The following is a 21,236-nucleotide window of genomic DNA, read 5'->3' as shown; positions in this document are numbered from 1 at the left end:
CATGTCCTTCAGGGAGTTCTGCGGGGGGTTCGTTGGGAGTATGTGGTACCAATCCCCCTGATATGAGCTGTTCGGTCCCTGTACGATCTTTGTCAGAGGTTGGTCCGCATTGCCGGCAATAAGTCGGACTCATTTCTGGTGAGAGTTGGACTTACCAATTTTGTTTATACTTTTTATGGACATAATCTCTAGGCGCAGCCGAGGCGTAGAGTGTGTCCAGTTTGGTGGCCTCAGCATCACATCTCTACTCTTTGCAAATGATGTGGTTCTGTTGGCGTCATTAAGCCGTGATGTCCAACTTTCACTGGAGTGGTTCGCAGCCGAGTGTGAAGCGGCTGGGATGAGAATCAGCACCTCCAAATCTGAGACCATGGTCCTCAGTCGGGAAAGGATAGCGTGCCCTCTCTGAGTCAGGGATGAGATCTTGCCCCAAGTGAAGGAGTTCAAGTATCTTGGGGTCTTGTTCACGAGTGAGGGAAGAATGGAGCGGGAGATCGACAGATTGATCGGTGCAGTGTCTACAGGGATGTAGACTTTGTATCGGTCTGTTGTGGTAAAGAGGGAGCTAAATTGAAAGGAAAATCTCTCAATTTACCAGTCCATCAATGTTCCTACCCTCACCTATGGGCATGAGCTGTGGGTCGTGACCGAAAGAACAAGATCCCGAATACAAGCAGCCGAAATGAGTTTCCTCCGCAGGGTGTCCGGGCTCTCCCTTAGAGACAGGGTTAGAAGTTCTGTCATACAGGAGGGGCTCAGTGTCGAGCAGCTGCTCCTCCACATTGAGAGGAGCCAGATGAGGTGGCTAGGGCAACTGATTTGGATGCCTCCCGGACGCATCCCTGGTGAGGTGTTCTGGGGATGTCCCACTGGAAAAAGACCCCGGCGATGACTATGTCTCTCTGCTTGCTTGGGACCACCTCAGGATCCCTCCGGAAGAGCTGGAAGAAGTGGCTAGGAAAAGGGAACTGTGGGTACCCTTGCTGAAGCTACTTACCCCATGACCCGACCCAGAAATGCGGTAGATAACACATGGATGGATGGATGGATGGATACAACCTTAAGGCTTCTCTACCTTTGCGCTAATGCTGGTGTTCGCGACTGCTGGAGTATAAAGTGGCCTTTACTGGTGAGGCTGAATAAAACTTAAGAACATCCAAATCATCACTACCAGGGGTAAGGACTGTGTCATGTGATGGGTGGCTAATGTTAATTGCCTACACCAGCGCAGCATAAACTGCTGGAATGAAAAGACACTTGCATGTCATTCACTGAGAACGTTTACCGTAAAAAAATTATCTCGGTCAAACCGTTGGAAATATTAAACTTACTGAAACTTTGGAAGAGAATTAGCAAAAAATACTACTAATAATAATAACAATGCGGTCAGTGGAGGTGTAGTTTCCCTCATTTTCTGTGAAATAAAAGGCAGAAAATACTGTAGGTCAGGGGTGGTCAATATGTCGATCACAATGGTAGTGTTGGTTGATTGCATTACCGGAAATAAAAAAAACATCAGCCTATCATCCATCCCGTGACTTGATTCAGGTGTGATCAATGCGTAGATCACATCACGACAATTGACTGACGGTCGGTTTCACCATTCCTGGCCTTTGCTAACGTTTCACTCCGCCTGTGCACATAATGCGCACTCTAGCAAGTTGACCTACAATTTATGTCTTTTAAACAATAGGGTATAAAAATGAGTGGGTGAGCTGGACGAAGTAAAAGGACTAACATGTACTAAACGAGGGCGGCATGGTGGATCAGTTGGTAAAGCTTTGGCCTCACAATTGCAAGGTCCCTGGTTCAATCCCGGACCTGCCTGTGTGGAATTTGCATGTTCTCCCCGTGCCTGCGTGGGTTTCCTTCGGGCTGTATGGTTTCCTCCCACATCCCAAAAACATGCAACATTAATTGGATACTCTAAATTGTCCCTAGGTATGATTGTGAGTGCAGCTGTTTGTCTCCAGGTGCCCTGCGATTGGCTGGCAACCAGTTCAGGGTGTACCCCACCTCCTGCCCGTTGACAATTGGGATAGGCTCCAGCACGCCCCGTGACTCTCGTGAGGATAAGCGGCAACGAAAATGAATGGATGGATGGATGTACCAAAATGAGCTATCAAAAACTACATTTACACGACACAGTGAAGCCATGGCCTTGGATTTGACCAAGCAACTTTGGAAGGACATCGCAGACCGCGAGTGCTTCTCACTGCAGCTGTATGAGTCTACAGATGTGAGTGGCACAGCCCGATTATGTATTTTTATTGAATTTTGATTTCTGTTCTTAGAAATCGTGCAAGAATAATAATCCCCCACACCCCACCCCCCACACACACTCCCAGTGGATAAATCACGAAGGGCTAGCTGCTTGAAAAGTAGATCTTATACCTTGGGGCAAAAAGGTTTGGGCACCCCTGCTGTAAGTTGTTTGTTACACAAAAGTGGGTTTTCATGAGAGAACACAACTAATCAACAAGTAGTCTTGAAGGATTGAAGGATGATTGAGAGGCTATACTGTTGATTCATCATCTAAATTCCATAGTACCACTCTAACAAAAGTCAGTACACAGTCATCAAAATCACTTTTTTTTTTTTTTCTGAAGTCGCTCCACCTATTTCAATTGACACAAAAGGGCAGGTTTTCAGTTTTCTTCCACATTTTAAAACCATGGATGGTGGGTTGAGTGAAGACTTGCCTGTAGGTGTGATCGTGAGTGTCAATATGTGTGCCCTGCAATTGACTGGTGACATGTTCAGGGTTTACCCTGCCACTTGGCTGAATTTAAGTGAGATAGGCTTCAGCACATCTGCGACACTAGTGAGGATAAGCTGTATGGAAAATGAATAAATCAATGAATTATGATGTAGAATATGTAGGGTCATGAGTAAAATGGGCTCCTTAGCTTGTATGTTCCACATCACACCCATAATTATTGCAGCAGCATAATTCCATAAGTGGGGCGTGGGTGTGGAGAGCTAAACTTTTTGTATGATTTTCATACTAATTCATTTTGTATTATTATTGTTTAGCTTAGGCCAATTGATGTTGCTTTTTGTATATTCGTTCCTCCTCTTCACTGAAGCAGGAGTCTAGGTAAGGGCTAGCAGACTGGGCGGTTGGGGGCTGCTGGGGGAACAAAGGCAAACATTTGAGTAATCTTCAAAGAGTCCATTGGTATGTTGAGTGGACGCTGGTATGTGGACTACGGCTGAGGCTTTTTCAAGGGAAAACAATATCCTTCCTTTACACTGCCGGGACCTAGACAAACACCACCAGCCAAGCATCTCTACCCTATAGTGCCGTCGCTATCATCTTACTTGATCCCTGTTCATGCCACCACGGGAGCCTCCGCTACATTTGGGATAGCAGCATCCAGTTAAAGGGGTTAGACAGAACAAATCAAGTTATTGAAAATGCAGTCTGTTGACATGCCAGTAATTGTTGCACGAATCATTGATGTGCTTTTGGGGAGGCCTACAGATAAACATGCAGAGAAAGGCAGTTGGACCTCTGTATCAGACACAGCAAGAACCAAGTGTACCATCTTTCCAATTATTTGCAAGACACACAAAACAACAACTCGTATTAAATAAAGATTGAAAGGTGTGATTCAAGTATGTCATGTGCAGTGTTACTGCGTGATGAGAGACTCATTTAATTACTGCACTTCTTAAAGGAAAGAGACAGACAGTCTGACATTTTGTGACAGTTTCAAAATGAATTCCCTTTGGCCTATAATCACCACCCGATTTCTCACGAGGATCCACCCCAGGGATAATTTCCCCCATTTCTCTTTCATTAGCAGAACTCTCGGTGTGAGACGTGTTTTGTTCCCTGTACCTTTTGTTTTGTACTAAGTGAAACCATGTGACAGGGTAGGGGCTAACTGAAAAACAATACTCCCTTCACAGGCTCAGGAATGTGTAATTAGTGATTTGAAGCCGACTACTCTTGTCTAGATTGCTCCATATCATTCTCTTCCCTTCTGTCATGCTATTTTGTTCTCACCTCTTATAATTTTTCACTCTTTTTGTCTCTTAAACCAATCAGTTAGTTGGCTTCACTGCGTTTTTACCGTTCCTTTTGTCTAACTACTACTCATGGATAATCTTTTGGAAAGCATGCAGCTTGAAGAGAGCAAAGAAAACCAAACTTGGCAAAAAAATAAAGTAAAAAATGCAACCCCTCCCGGCGCCAAATTTATTTTCCCTTCTCTTTCGGTTTTAGTTAAATATAACAACATCAGTGTAGTACAAACCTCTTTGATGGTACCAAGCAATTAGCTGAAGCCCCAGATTTCCATTCCTTTTATTTTTGTTTTTCTTGACGTCTCTCACAGATCCTGTCAATTAGGCCTTGCCTTGATTTTCACCCAAAGCATCTTTGCATGTTAGAAAAACTGGAAAATGATTAACCCTGCCCAAGAGCTTGTTAGCATTCACGCGGAATCCCTCCCCCCTTGCACTGCATTGGGAAAAAATATATTCCTGTGAGCATGTTAGCGTTTTAACCATCTTGATCTTGGCGATTTGTGATCGCCATCCCATTGTGAGATGACAGAGAAGATGGTTTAGGGATATGTGGAGGTCTGGTCAGAGTCACTTGGCAGCAATGGAGACAAGCATGAGCTTTTAGACCCTAATGGGTTAAGGTCAGGATAGCTAATAGGGAATAAGTGGCTGAGCCTTGCTGTCTAAATCTAATGCTAATGTAAATACTCATCCATTTTGGTGGGGGTGGAGGTAAACTGCCTTTTAAGACATCTAATACACACTCACATGCACACAAGCGCTGATGAGTAAGTAAGCTCTCATCTGGCGTCTGTGTTTCTTTGAGTCTGTTATTCCCAACTGTTGGCTCAGTACAATGTAAAATATGTGTGACTAGGGTTCATTGACTAAAACCAGAAGAAATGGATCATGTAAATCCTTAGCAAGGCTGTTTGTCTCCTCCTTTTGTGAGGGGGTGGCTGTGTGTGTGGGAGGGCAGGGGGGGGGGTATGGGCGACGAGTGTGCTTGTGTAAAAGGGAGAGAAAAATGAGGGCTCGGGAGACTGAAGTGATTTTTCCAAGAAAGGGGGCCAAGAAGGTCAGGAAGCTGTGAACTTCAAGATTGACCTTTGGCCCTTATGTCAGATATACTTACATCACCACTGCAAGTGTGTATAATGTATGCATGTGTAAGGAAGTGAGAGAAAGGGAAATCCGGTCGGTAGGCCTGGGGAGTTATTCTGTTTTCCCCAAAGCTTTATCACCTTTATGTCCTCATTGTGTCTTCTGACAAGTAGCAAAGAGTAAAGGCAGAATGGAGAGAACGATGGCAGGAGGCTTTATTCGAAAGACTCAGTGTGATAATTCATTTATTTGCCTTGGCAGCCATTATGCAATGGATGCTTATTATTATTGGCTGACCTAAGCTAAGCTCGCCCATGGGCCCTCATGCACCTCATGGACGGGCTTCTGAGCTGTGATTACATGGGACGGCCATCAGCCAAGACTGAGACACAGGAGAAGCAATTTAGCTTGAGGAAATATTTTTCTTAGCATTTATGATAGTGGAAGCTTTGCAAGGAAAATAAGGAAAGAAGATCAGCAATAAGGAAGAAAGAAGATTATTTTTATTTGCACTATTAAGGATTTTTTTTGTAGTCTTAAACAGAGCAGTTATACAGAAGGACACAGTTGCCTTGAGGGTGTGAAAAATAAAGCCAAAGATTTGCCTGGTGTGTAGGTACAGTACATATCTGATGACAAGTATTTTTCATCAAAAGATTATTTTACAGGAAGGTATTTCATGGTAAGACATCCTTGTTTTGAGGCAGCTTCAGCACTCAAAATTTAAATCTGTATTTTCAGGGCCAATGCCTGTATTTTTGTCTTTGTAATATTTTGAAATGTTTGACCATAATTTGCCAGAAATTCCATGTCGTAAAAAAGTCCTGCCATATAAGTAAATAATTTTTTGTCTCGTAGCACGGTTGACCAGCTGTTAGAGTCTTGGCCTCACAGTTCTGAGGACTGGGGTACAAATCCTAGCCCTGCCTGTGTGGGGTTGGCATGTTCTCCCCATGCCTGTGTGGGTTTTCTCCGGGCACTCTTGTTTCCTCCCACATCCCAAAAACATGGATCAATTGGAGACTCTAAATTGACCCCTCCGTACAGGGCACTTAACCACGCCTCCTGAAGTGACGTCACGCCACGTGCGCTGACGTAAGACAAACAGTAAAAATGGCAAATACAATACAATACATTCTGAACTGAGACAGACTCCATGCTTCTGATTTCATTCAAATCAACGATATATTATAGATTCTAAATACAATACATTCTTAACTGAGAGAGACGCCATGCTCTGATATCATTCAATCATTCACACGTAGCAATGTTATGCTAGCGAAGAACAAACAAGAATCAAATATAGGGCATATCTTCGTGCAAACACAGTCTGGTTAAGCTTCGGCCGCGAGCCAGCAAGAAAGCAACACGTTTGTGCAGTCCGATCATCGCTAAATATCACTCAACAAAGAATAAGTGTGTCAATCGTTCACACGCAGCAGTGTTATGCTAGCGAAGAACTTCAAATTCATTTATACGAGACATGTATTGAAAATCAAATATAGGGCATACCTTCGTGCAAACATATGTGTTCCGGTTGATATTAGATGGATTTAGTTGATGATGCAGTCTTCCACAAAGTTTGATCCATCGAAGGCATTTTTCTTATTGGGTCTTCGGTTTTGGAAAGGGTACGAATCGAACTCCACCAACTAGCCTTTCAGGATACCTGTCGTCACTATTACAAAGTCCGTGACTACACCTCTTAACCATATTTTTTGTAAAATAACCCAAATACGCGATAAAACACTAACTAAACCTATACTGGACCATGCAATTTTGTCTGAGAAAATGGCGGGAGCAAAAACGGGCTTTGGTTTATGCAGATCTCTGGCCTCTGATTGGTCAGTGACGCGGATTGCGCAATATCCACGGAGGGGTCAATTGCCCCGAGGTGTGATTGTGTGTCCGACTGTTGTCTGTCTATATGTGTCCTGCAATTGGCTGGCAACCAGTTCAGGCTGTGCCCCGCCTTCTGCCCGATGACAGCTGAGATAGGCTCCGGTACTCCCGTGACCCTTGTGAGGATAAGCAGCTCAGAAAATGGATGGATGGAATAATCTGTCTCTCACCTTGTTGTGATGGAGAGCAAGGCTAACTGGTATGCTTCCCCAAAGCATTGATATTTTACATTTAAAAATTTGTAATTAATTGTAATGGCCGGTTTCAACACCTGATCTCGACCTGTGTGCATCAATCAGCCAGTGACATTTATTGTCAAGCAAAACATCTATTAATTCAATCATCCATATTCAGTACTGTTCCTCCTGTTCAGGGTCACGGACAGCTAGATGCTAGCCCCTCTGACTTCAGGCAAAATGCAGACTAAACCCTGGACTGGTCACCAGTGAATCACAGGGCAGTGGTTCATACATTCTGATCATAATCCAAAGTTGTCGCTTATTTGGATGAAAACTGAATAATTTTGGTTATTGTCTTGACTGTGATGAGACTTCACTGGTCTTCAAAAGAAATTCAGTGGAAGAGTTGTGGTCTTATGGGTAAGTGTTTGTCCAGGAAGAGAGAGATACTTGTTAAAAATCTGGCCTTATAAAATGTGTTTAGTTACTGCGTTTTAATAGTACACGCAGGATAGTGCTGAGACTCTCATTAGGCAACTTTGTCATAAAGTCGAGATTCAAGTTTTCCCCTGACAATATACACTCACAGTTTTTGTTTGTGGCTTCATATTTGTCTTTGCTTTGCATGCCTTACATTTGCTCCTCTTTCTAATGGTGAAAGTAAGGTGACATGTACCTGAGCCGTCAGCTTCTTTTTTTAGCGCTATATATTTATCAGCAGTGATGTCGCTATCCACTCGCCTTTTTCCAGCGGGCTGAGCGATGGTAGGCAGTAGCGCATTTTGGAAAAGGTAGCGCAGGTTGGAATTCTACACTTGGCAGCTTTCCAGCCAGCGCTGGGATGTGTTTAAAATGCTTTCAAGGAACAAAACACGGTTTTGTTGTTTGCTGGGCCAAGTGGGGCTGTTTTTCTCTCGAATGGCTCCGGTGGGCCCATGGGAGAGCACCGGAAGCTGGTGACGCTCCGCAAGGAGGGTATTGCCAACAACTAGATCCTTGCTCCCACAAAAAGCAAAACCCAAAAAAACCAAACAAACGAAAAAAAAACAATGATGAAATAGGTGTGAGTAGGCATCTTTGCATGTGTGCACCCCTTTCCTCAGCGGACACAGTAATGTTCTGTATGTAATGGTTCTTTACATTGATAACGTGTATGCGCATGATCTGACTCACATAGCGGTTGTTAAGACAGCTATAGTGGCAGTATGCGTTCATTAGTGCCGTGCTTCTGCACTTAATGACAGGAAAGGGTCATGTTTGTGCTAAATATCTTAATTTGTCATATGGTTTATGGAGGAAATAGCGAGCCGTCTGCTTTTGAAACGTATTTGTCATTACAAGTTTCGCACACCATCAGAGGAAAAGGCAAAAAAGGGAGGCTCACAATTGAAATTATAAAGGGAGACACAAAAACACACAAAAGATAAAAAACAAAAGTGCTCTGGAAGTGACTGGTGCATAAACACACACACACACACACACGCACACATCCGCATAAAAGGAAGATGAAAGAAGTTTTTGCAGGGATGTATTTTGCTTTGCCTTATTAAGAATTCAGTTAATGAGACAGCTTTGCCACCACAGACAGAACAAATGAATATGATGCCGCACCGCCGATTACCCCCCCCCCCAACCCCGCACCAAGTGAGTGAGCGCTGAGGTGTGTGTTCTTGTGTTTGTGTGTGCCGGAAAGGTGTTTTGTAAACATCTCATTCAGAATAATGAATGTAGTCCTCTATCAGCCACTCTCTCTCACTCTCTCTGTCTCTCTCTCTCTCTCTCTGTCTGTCTCTCTCTCTCTCTTTCTCTCTCCCTCTCTCACACACACACACACCCACACACACACACACACACACACGCACACGGGACCAAAAACACCACACGGGAGCTTCCCAAACCTGTCAAATTAACTTTTCTCCACCCTCTCCCAATTTGTGTGTGTGTGTGCTTCTTTTTTAATGGACAAGACTGACAATGTTGTGTTTTTGACAAATAAACAGTAAGTCCCCGTGTGGCAATTTGCATTTTACGTGAAGGGCTGGGTTGGGGGTGTGGGGGGAGGGCGGTTTGAGTGTTCACATTCGCCGCCATCCAAAGAGGTGTGTATGCTACATAATGGTCGACCCATGACAAGGGGCTGTTTATGAGCTTGATTAGCTTATTTGGTTGTTTGCCAAACGCTAATTCCCGACAATTAGCCACCACCAGGAGTTGTGATGAGGTGCCGTGAGTCAGAAGGGCATGTGAGTATTTTTGTAATTATGTGGACACAGACAGACAAAAATGTGGCCCTAATGTATTAATTCAAAGGGCTCTCCTGAGAATTCGGTACAAACTTATATACAGTACAACCAAGTACTGCACTAGGTTTTAAGTAGAATGTTTCCAGCAGCACTTCACAAACATGTTCCATCCTTAAATAAAACCTCTAAAAAGTCTAAAATTTTATTTCGAAAAGCATGCTGATACCATGACACAGGTCACAATCTGTTTTTATTATTTGCTCTTAATGGTACTTCCAATTTCACATTTACTGAAAATGATATCTGTTTCTTCAATTTTGAAGACGTTATCACACATACAGTTTATGTACAGTATTATTTTTCATATTTGGTCATAACATTGTGGTCGATGTTGTCTACATTGTATGTAAAAACAAAAAAGCCATCAAATCAGTAGAAAGTGCAGACCTAGATTTATTGGAATTTAGTTTATTTAGTTCAGTTTATTTTCTTGATGTCCATTAAGGTGTCATGGTCATCATCTTTTACAGATAACCCCACAAAAATGGCAGTTTCCTATTAATTCAAAACAACGAAGTCCTACTGATGTTTCCCGAGAGCAGGTTCATCCATTATATCCACTTTAAATGGGATACAGACACAAGCACAAACCCAGGAGCAGGAACAGTGTGTTTGTGTGTTTGAATATGCATTACACAGCCCACGCCTGGCAGGAGTCAAAGTGCTCCTTTAAACATTCATAAATCATGGATATTCTGGCCTGCGATCTCCAGAGCGCCTGCCGAGTGCCAGAGCGACAGTCAGACAGCCCTCTAGTTTAGGTCTTAAACAAACCCTCCGGAATGTGCTGATGGCGAGAGAATTAATATTAGGTCTAAACCTAGCTGGCAGCCTGCTTCAACCCCAAGTGTATCATTCAACTCTGTTTGACTGAAGCTTCATAAACCTAAAAGCAAATAAGTCAAAATGTTGAACCACGTGAAGTATTTCTGGGGCCGCTGCTGATTTGTATGAGCATTTTAATTTCCAACCAGTTCAATTACCTGGATTGCTTTGCCAGAAGAAACATTTAAAAACCAGTGAAGGATAACTCGAGTGGAACCTCATTCTTTTTCCGCCGAGTTATCAGTTGGTCAAGGCTTAGAAAAAGAACACAGGCTTTGTCACATTTACATGGCGCCTTTCTTTCTTTTATTTTTTATTTTTTTGCAAATGTTGTCAGTGGACAAAATCAAGGTCTTGGTTGAGTACGAGTTTTCTACTCAATGCTAAGGACTTGCATTCATTGTGGCTAGATCCATTTATGCATAGAATAAGTAACTGGAGTGAAATGAGTGAATCAAGAAAGAACAAAAACAAGGCACGATGAAAGGCACCATTGTTTTTACACTGAAGTGCTAATGATTGATGACAGAATGAAAGATGTCAAGAAACTGTAGGGGCTCTAGTGTATCCTGCATAGCATATGGTGTGATTATGTAAGGCCACTATGACAGGCCAGGACATTATGATTGGCTTCACATTAAAAAAAAAAAAAAAAAAAAAAAGCTTTTGGGAGAAATGTTTCAAAGTCATCAGATATTAAACTTGCATGTGATATATGCATGTATGTGTCCAGGAGCACAAGTATGTGCAATGACTGGAACTCAACTTCTTTCCTTCGAGCGAGGGCAAGAAAGAAAAGAAGTGTAGAAAAAAAAAACAGCGAGAGGGGGGAAAGAGTGCGAGGGAGGCCTCCTTTTAGAGAAACAAAGATAGCTGTAATTAATGGCCCTGAGCTCTGGTCTCGGGGAGCTTTCTTCTGACATCTCGGACTTAATTAAAACTTAAGACGTCTGAAAGGGCCTCTGACTGCGCAGGGACGTCCCACCGCCTCATGAGAAAAACCTGGTCAGAGTTCTGACAAAAGAAAGAAAGAACGAATGAAGAAAAGACGTGTTAGCAGCTGTAGCTAAGTTTCTAATCCCTGTTTGTCAAAGACTGAAGGGGACCTGGGGGGTTAGAACTCACACACCTGCAGTCCACCACACACAAACACAACACGCCCACACCCTTGTGCCCCTGCTCCTGTTTTTTATGATTCCGAAACAATGTTGGGACGTTGCAGGAAAGAATGTTGGATCCATGCATTAAAGCCTCACTCGTGTTTTATGGAGGAAATGCAGCATTTGCCCCTGTGTCTTTGCAGCCCCCCCCCCCGACCTCCCCCAACCCACCCCCTCTTGTGCCTCCCTCCTCCCACCACAGAGGATCAGATAATAAAAGCTTGGCCTGCTCTTTTGTTTTTGTGCATTGTTCATTAGCCCGGCAGCAACAACAGAGGCACACTCGATATGCTTGGCTTGACTGGGTGTATGAGAGCAGGACAAGGTAGCTTGCTATAGACCAGGGCCCGGGTGGGGGGTTGGGTTGCTGTGCTGTGCGTGCATGTTTGTGAGCTTGTGCACATGCAGGCGCTGAGGGCAGGGCGAGAGGTAGGGGGCGGCTTTGCATGGCTGCAATGCCATTAAAGAGGCAAGTGGAGATGCAGGGCTTGCAACTGACAGCACACGTTGAATGAGAAACCCCTGCAGCTGGCAACAATGACGAGAGCTGGACAATGTGAATGTTCAGAGAAAAAGAGCTTTTTCCTCCCGGCCCCTTATTTTGACTTTTCTATGTGCTGAGTCTGCACGTCACCTCAGACTTATCCAATTAAGCTCTTGTTTTCTTTGTTATCATATAATATTTTATAAGAGATCAATTTGATGTTGGAACTGAGACATGCTTTCATAAAACGCAAAATTAAGCACAAACCCAAAAGTGGCTTTCGGCCTTTTTTTTCCCCTTTATTAGGGCTGCAATGTGTAATTAACAAGTATAGCTAGAAATAAAAGACAAAGTTGCAGGGACTTTATCCATTGACGTCTCTGGCTTGTTTGAAGCCTGGGAAGTCAGATTTCTGGGCAGTGGCTCATTGGAACTGTACTGGAACCCGAGCAGATTGAAAAGTTTTAATGGTAATAAAGTGGTAAATGATATTGGCATAATTAAGGCAATTTCTTTCACTGATGTTCTCCCAAAAGTTTTACAGTACATCGAGGACATGTCTAAAGAAGTTGCCTGTTTGTTCCCTTCTCTTTAACAGCACTTGCACAAGCTGGACAGCGCCTACGGCCCAGAGTCGTGCATCTATTACTGCACGCTGTGCGACTACTCCACTAAGGCTCGCCTCAACCTGGTGCAGCACGCCCGCTCGGCCCGCCACCAGCAAAACGAAGGCCTGAAGAAGCTGCAACTGCACCAGCAAGGCCTGAGAGGGGACGATGACGGATTCAGCCTCCACGAGTTGTTCCAGGTCAAGGAGTGTCTGTCCAGCCAAGGTCTGTTGTCATGTTTGTGCTTCTTAGTCATACCTTACTCGGCAGAAATACCTCAATACATTTTGGTCAACTTTTTGACATTACCTATTGAGTCATCATCATGTCAGAATTCAGGCATATACAGAAGATAATTATCAATGAAGGTGTTGCCTCACATGAGGATTTGCTATCACACATGAACCTTCTGGTCCCACTTATCACATACAGGCATGCAGACTTTTAGCGTCTGCAACCTTTACAAAATTATTTTTCCACTGATGTATTTTTTTTCCCAGTGTGATTGCCCTTGGCTATAATTATATCCACCTTACTTTCCTCCCTAACAGTCCTGCTATCTCCTCTTTCTCGCACCACTCCCTTTACATGCTGTCAAATCTTTCTCCCTCCCTCTCGCCTTTGGCCTTCCTATCCACATCACGTCTCCTGATACAGAGCCGTCCTTCCCTCCTAATCTCTCCAAAATGAGCATACTGTTCCTATTAGGCTGCCGCACTTCTATCTCTCACAAACACACACACACACACACACACACACACGTGTATACAGACAGACACACACAAGCTGTATGCACAGGGACATCCCAGGCAGGCAGGCAGCTTATGAAATTTCACCTTGGGAGGATCTCGCAGCTTGTGCACGCTTACAATCAACACACACACACACACGCACGCAGTCTCTCCCTGGAGTGAGCTTTCATTTCCTTTCTCATGACCAAAGCAATTTGGCTTTCATTTAAGGGTCTCCGTCCTGCCAGCAGCTAATAAGTGTAACAGAACTGTAAAACATTCAGAGAGAGCAAAAAAAAAAAAGAGAAGAAAGATTAATCGTTTTTCTTTGAGTGGGGGTTTGATAGTTGGTGAGGGTGTAAGGGTAGGGGGGCGGAGGGGGAGAGCGGGGGTCTTGTGGTGTAATTTAAACCACAAAAGTCAGGGTCCATTATTTAGTCATCCTTATGTTAATGCTGGAGGAAGAAAATGAGCGCTTAACTTGTTTTTGCTTTGCTTGACCTGAAGGAGCGGGCGGGGCTGGGGGAAGAAGGTAGCATGCTTTGAACAGCATTCCATCTTAGCATTTGGGCTGACATTTGTGTGTGTATGCGCATGTGCTTCCCAAAGTATCCAGTCTTGACCACACACTCCCCACCCTGACATGGACACTCATTACTGGTGTAACTTTGGTTTTAATTACACACAGATCACATTTCTGTAAGATTTGGAGCCGCAGCAGGAAATCCATTGCATTTCACTGCCACTTCCTCATCACATCGCCCTATCTCATGCTTTAGATTAGATTCCACTGCCCCTCCTACGCACCCCCACACACTTCCAAGTCTTTGTGAGCGCAACCACATTTTAAAAAGCAAAATTTGACCACTGCACCTGGTTCAAAAGCTGTGCTCCTCAAATGCTTCGTATTTGTCACTGCTGCCGTCCCTTCATATGTTGGTTTTGACTCCCAATGGGGAATTTCCAAGGGGAAACTACTGCAATCCTTTAAAGGAAGCTCACAGCATCCAAACCACATTTTTGCCCCCCCCCTCCCTTTGCCCTCTTTTTGGCCAAGTTGTATATTTTAAGTGATCCGGGTGGATGGCAGATATATCAAGGATATTTTCTTTAACAGTGTACACATCAGCATAGCTTTTTTTTTTTTTTTTTTTTTTTTTTTTGGTCAAGCAAAGTTCAATCCTATGATACTCAGTAATTAAAATTGGGTATTGGTAAATAGTTCCATGGTTAAATAAAATTGTAGTTTATACATGGACAAAACTTTAACTGAACCAACTTCAGATTCGTGAACATTTCCAGCCAGTGTTCCCTTTAAAGGGGCCTTAATTAGCCGAAGCAACTTTTTATTGTATTGGGGTTATAACTTTGTGTCCATTGTGCCTCAGTAAATATGTAAAATATGATTTAAAATCCTCCTGGCATTCCTGAGTTCCAGATCAGTTTTCTGCCAATAAACCTGAAATCAGACCAAGTGAATTTCTCAAGCTTATCTACGTCACTAGCAAAGCTGTCCGCCTTCCCTTTCCATTCCAGAGCTAGCGCTGTCAACATAATAAACATGTGCTCTCCCAATTGAGTCTTTGATACTAATGTTTGGTACCGTGTACCACTGTAGAGGGGCTCAATTGCCAAAATATGGGAGCTTTAAAGAGCCTGCATTCATCCATTTGTGTGCACATACCATTATTTTTTTCTGGGGCTACAACTCCTGACTTGAGCACTTTTGGTTCATTAGAGAGCGGTATGAAAAAGATTAATTTAAGTGCTGACCGGTATCTTTCCCTTAAAGCTGAGACCTGGCACTGAGCCCGATAATTACAGGCCCATTTGGGAATAAGGGTTCTAATGTTCCAGACTTTATGTACATGTGAATGGCTTTCATTAAACAATTTGGGTGCTGATTTTATGGCCTAATTAAGGGTACAGCACAACGGAGCTGCAACATAGTCGAGGAGGCATTTTGACAGGCGTACGCAAGCAACACTTCCCCTGGGCTTGCTTTGTTCCTGTGTCTGTTCACCTCTTTGCACAGGTTTAATTTTATTGGTTTCAGGATAAAAGATGCAGAGTGATACAGAGTATTTTGTCATAATGGTTATATTCGGGTAAAAAAATATAACCTGAAAATCACGCTACATTACAGTGTCAGATTCCTGATCTATCACATATTGGCATATGGAAGTCTTGTTGATTTAGTCTCAGCTGGTTTGTTTTCTACGTCAGCTATGGGAAGTTGCGCTCCGTGCAGGCCTATGGCAGTATGATTCTACTCAATACGACCCTGGCATGGGAACAGGAATTCACAACGTTCACAGTCAAATTCTTCTATAAAAATACAGAAACACAATTCATCAAATCATTTCATATTAATTCGCCACATAGTTCATCAAGGACATGGAGACAAATTCCCATCTCTGTGACTGCACCCTCCCATGATCCTTTAGTGGTTTTCCTCAAAAACAAAAAGCCCACTGTGTCGGTATCGCTCTGAAAAATTGCACTTCTGTATACACAATTACAAGTGTTACAGATAATTGAGTTGATTCAAAACGGGGGGAAAAAAACAGTTTGCATCATAAGAATGAATTTAAATGAATTGCCTCTCAGCGTGGAAGGACTTTGGAGGCCATTTTGCTTTGAGGGTTGTCCAAAAGTTGTTAAGAGAAATTACATCTTTTTGTGTGGGCACTTCTGCACACAGTAATGAAATTATGCCCTGAATGGAGCTGTGTAATCAAATCCATGCCGAAGAAGTGAAATATGACAGCTTGCACGACATGACCATTTTTAGCTAAACTTCTGGAGACTCTGGAGCGAAGAGCTTTTGCTTTTACTGTGTTGCGGTTCTTTCTGCACCATACTGTGAGGTGTGTGTGTGTTGGGGGGGGGCTCCGATCGTGTCTCATTGCCCATTAGCCAACCGTGTGACCATCATGTGTAAAGCTCCTCATAAGTCAGATCAAGCAGAAACACAAGGGCACACTTTTCTTCCCCCTGCCTACTTTTTTTTCCCTTCACTTGCCTCTAACCTGAGTGAAAAAGGATGGTAGATGGGATCTCTTGGAGGTAATTACTTGTGAGAGTATGGCCCGTCATCCATAGCCCACACTTCCCACTCCACACCCCCACCGCCACCACCACACAACATGCATTAAACGGAGAGGGAGATGACCTTCTTTGTCTGGGTCCCCCTTTTAAACAAAAGCTCTCTTATAACTTGAAGACCAAAAGACTGTTTATTACATGTGTATATGTCTGTGTCCTTTTGTTTCCTATTGAGTGATAAGGCTCTGGGACATGTTTGGTCCTCGTCAAATTATTGTCGCCGCGCTAAGCACTTTCCTAGCGGCTGTAGGCTAAAATGAGCATAATGGACAGTTATTAGCCTTCAATGTGCTTGGAAATGGATGGAGATGTGGACTTGCATGAGGAGCGTGCTCCTTGATGAATCCTCGGTTCAGCAAGCTGTATGTATGCGTTCGCATTTGTGAACATGTGATCACTTGATTTTCAACAAAGAAAATAGAGAATTTTCTGTGTCTACGTGCTCGGACATCATCGTTACTGGCTTGTCTCTGTCACTTTCACTCTTTTATCCTTTTTTTCTGCTTGGTGGGAATGGTTTTAACCATTTCAGTCCTTGTATTTTACTTTCGCTAAGGTTCCTCTTCAGACAGACACCAATTTACAGGATTTTTGTCCGTAATTTGCAGCCATCACTTAAACATACACAGCTGGTGAGAAGCACGAGAGATTGGATGCAACACACACATACACATGCACATTTGTCTTTTAGTTTGCAAAGTTTCACACATTACAACTCGTCAGACTGTCTGAGGACCGGGGTTCAAATCCCAGCCCCACCTGTGTGGTGTTTGTATGTTCTCCACGTGCCTGCGTGGGTTTTCTCCCGGGACTCTGGTTTCCTCCCACTTCCCCAAAACATGCATTAATTGGCGACTCTCAGCTGCCCTAAGTTGTGATTGTGTGTGAATGGTTATGGTTTGTTTCTTTGTGCCCTGTGGTGTACCCCGCCTCCTGCCTTAAGATAGCTGGGATAGGCTCCAGCACTCCCGCGACCCTTGTGAGGATAATGGCTCAGAAAATGGATGGATGCATAGACTATCTGATTGACTTACCATCTTCTATACTCACCCTCAACAACATTTGGTACAATCTCACATTGCCCAAGTGATATAAAAGGGATACTGGCAAAATTGACATGTGTGTTATTGGGGTGGAAGACTGATTAAAATCCAGTTAAAACTCTGGGGAGGTTCACACAATTTGGAAAATATGAATAAAATATGTGGTCACTAATTTGAGGAATTCACCTGTTGCCTGGGTGTTCTCCCTAAAAGCTGAATACTATGCCTCTATTTCAATTTATTGGAATTTTGCTGCAACGTTTTTAATTGAATGAATGCTAATTATGTAGGTGATGCCACCAGCGTGTCATTTTGCCAGTTTCCTCACAAACAATGCTTGTTTAAGCAATGAAAAGGAGTCAAAAACACATAATTCAATTGTGTATGGATATATTATTTTACAGTTTTTGGATGAACGCATGCAATAAGGCATTTTCTGCAATAATGGTATATAGGCAGACCCCCAGGCAAGGATATGCAAGCCAGGGAGTGGCAACATGGTGCAACGTATCCCCAGTGATTGTTGACAATTGTTCCGTAAGAAGTGAGTGAACAAAATAAGGGAACAGTAGGAACATGTAGACCACATTCACAATTACACTGCACGAAGCATATTCATTTATTTGTCCATTTTCTTAGCCGCTTATCCTCATGAGGATCACGGGAGTGCTGTAGCCTATCCCAGCTGTCAACGGGCAGGAGGCAGGGTAGTCCCTGAACTGGTTGCCAGCCAATTGCAGAGAGAAACATCCGCACTCACAATCACACCTAGGGGCAATTTAGAGTGTCTAATTAATGTTGGATGTTTTTAGGATGTGGGAGGAAACCCACGCAGGCATGGGTAGAACATGCCAACTCCATACAGGTGGGTCCGGGTTGAACCCGGTATCTCAGAACTGTGAGGCCAACGCTTTCCAGCTGCCCCACCGTGCCACTAATTTATTTATTTGATTTAACAATTTCATTTGAAAGCCAGCCGCCACAAGAATCAATCATCAATTCAGCCTATACGTTATGGTGAGGGCCAACTTCAAAATAGAAGCCTAACATCTGACCACACGTGAAGTCGCTTTCCGGGTTGTCCAGTCACGTTTTTGATGAATATAGCAGTGCTCAGTACTTGTTTTAAAATTGGATTTTCAAGTTTTAAATAGTTTTAAGTTTAAAATTTACTAAATGTGCATGGAATTTCAGCACATTTTCAAATTCTTTACAAAAAAATTTACATTTTACTGCCACAATAACAAAAAAAACAACAACATGAGCCTAATTTAACAATATTACAGTGGTTGATGCATCATAAAAAGCAAAAAACATGTAAGTATAAACACCACTGCAAACAAGTAAACTGTATTTTCTTTAGCTACATCAAAGCGATCAAAACTCATTGTTTGTGTTTGTGTACAATATTGGCTGCTAAATAAGTGTGTGCTTTTTTTTTACGTCTATATCATCCCTATGGTTACATAATAACCTATATATCTATATCTTCTTGGGTTTACTTAGCCAGTAATTGTGTGTATTTTGTCTCTGTGTGTATAGTATATGTACTGTATATTATACACAATTGGGTGGCTGAAAGTAGTAGTAGAATCCAATTGTGCCCTAGAATGCATGTAATCAAGTTAAATGATGAATTAGCCAAAAAGGAATAAGCCGCACTCAAATGCCGAATATATGCATTATTAGTATATTTAGGGCAAGCAGTAATTTACCCCCAAATTCCCCAAAGCCAAGCTCTCTGAGGCAGCGTGGTCATTTTTTGAATAATTCCATGCAAGCAAATGATAATGATAGTGCGGTTTGTGTGTGCGCATACTGTAGAGAGCCTGACTGAAGAAATGAGGCTCGTTCACCATAAACTATTTCTGAAATGGTGTGTCGGGGGGGTCGGTCAAAGCTCGGCCTGATTGTTTTTCTTTGAGTGGAGGCAGTTCTGTGGTGGAGGAGGGTATTACCCGCGCTAAATTGTTCCCTCATGTTTTCCGCCAACGATTCTGTGCCCCGCCACACTGACAGTTATAATTTGCAAAGATTGCGCTGATTATCTGAATTACCATACCTGACCAATGCCACAAAGCCGTGGGGCTCTGAGGACGCATACTAAATATGACTTAAGCCTTTTGAAAGGGATGTTTCACATGTCTGTGATGTCACAAAAGGCCATATGGACCTCAGAGCCTCTAGAACAGGAAGTGTTGAACATAGTTAGTTTTGATGAAGAACGCTTGCTTTGGCTGTTTTCCCTCACATGGACTCTCCTTGGTGTCATTTTTTTCAGCTTTTTTTTCACCTGCCCCCCCTCCTTTCTTAAGATCCTCCTCTTCTTTATTTCATCCTCCTTCACCTCCATTCTTTTCTCCTCCCTGATCCCCTCACACACCCTCTGTCCATTGACTCTTAACCACAGATGGACAAAACAATGAGCTGTGTCACACCGCATTAAGACAAACAATCAGGTGATGGGAGGGGGGCCCGTGTGGGGCTGGAGCCACGGTAACCAGGCAATGCTTGGTCTTAGGCCAAGCAGCCACTAATCTGAGACGGTGATGATACAATTTGCAGATGGACATCGGAGGCGGGTGACACGCACACACACACGCAGATCCACATGATAAGTTGTTATTGTCAGGAAGAATTTCTGTCATCCCTCCCTCCCTCCTTCCTCTCTTTCCTCTCTTTCCTTTTACCTCATCCATCAGTGGGAGGTATAGCATTGATAGAGGCTATTGATTACCTATAGCTCAGGCTAATCATCGCTAACTGGAGGAAGCTTTGCAGCAATAGCCCCTGTCAATGGCTTGTTGTGTATGTGTGGGAGGGGATCTGTGTGTGTGTCTGTGTGTGTCAGTCTTCGTTCGCTTGATGTAATGTAGTGTAAAAAAAAAAAAAGTACAGCGTTGGCCAAGCAAGTGTCTAGAATAAGGCAAATGTACGTTTTTTTGTTCCAGATTGTGAGTCGTGCCAAGTTTCGCCTCCCACATACAGTATGTGACGACAACCTCTCTCTCTCTCTCTCTCTCTTGCTCTCTCTCTCTCTTCCTCTTTCTCCATCACTCTATCTCTATCCCTCTGTTTTTCTCTCTCTTCATCTCCCTAATAGGAAATTTGAGCACTCGGTGTGAGATTAAAGCTCAGAATCAATGCCTTGTGAGCAATCATTTCCAGACAAAATCTCTTTCATCTTTGCCGCTCCCCTTTGCACCCTCCCCACCCTCTCCTTCATTCTCTTTCGTTTTCTCTTCCACCTCCTAATGCTTACAGGGGGTCTCGTGTCATGACATCCCTTTTTTGCTTTTATCATGTCCTAATAACACTGAGAAAATAGAGAGGCAAAAAAAAATGTGACACCGAATCAGAAAAGGATGCTGGGAGTGAAAGGAGAGGGGGGAAAAAAGAAAATAAAAATCCACAGAATGATCCGGGGGTCTTGACTTTGATGTAGGATGTCTGTGTGCAAATTAAACAAATATGCCTCCTTGGATTCATCTCCAAGCTCTTCATAAGATGACATCTTCTAATTTTGCTCTTTTATAACAAGGGACAGACGGGAGGGATGAAAAAAAGAGGAAAAACTTCATTTACAAACACAAATATACAGATCTGAAAAATGAATAGAAGTGATGTAATAAAGAATGGAGTAGGTTTGAGGACAAATCATGACATTATGCACTCAAATGCTCTCAAAGTACTCTACTGATATACCAGCATCACATACAGTATGTCCAGAGTCTAAACATTTGCACACGTAAGCGCCAGCTTTGTTTTCACT

At 43.1% G+C, this 21,236-nt stretch overlaps 1 protein-coding gene across 1 annotated transcript in view; it reads left to right on the top strand.

Moving 5' to 3' along the window:
* Nucleotides 1–21,236, top strand: part of zfhx4 (zinc finger homeobox 4) — a 97,580-nt gene that overhangs the window by 41,013 nt on the left and 35,331 nt on the right. The window contains exon 6 of the mRNA XM_061805094.1: nt 12,573–12,807. Coding sequence (XP_061661078.1) covers nt 12,573–12,807 — 235 coding nt within the window. The remainder of the gene's footprint in view (nt 1–12,572; nt 12,808–21,236) is intronic.

Source organism: Syngnathoides biaculeatus, chromosome 19 (genome assembly GCF_019802595.1).
Source record: "Syngnathoides biaculeatus isolate LvHL_M chromosome 19, ASM1980259v1, whole genome shotgun sequence".
NCBI lineage: Eukaryota > Metazoa > Chordata > Actinopteri > Syngnathiformes > Syngnathidae > Syngnathoides > Syngnathoides biaculeatus.
This window is presented reverse-complemented; position numbering and strand designations above follow the sequence as displayed.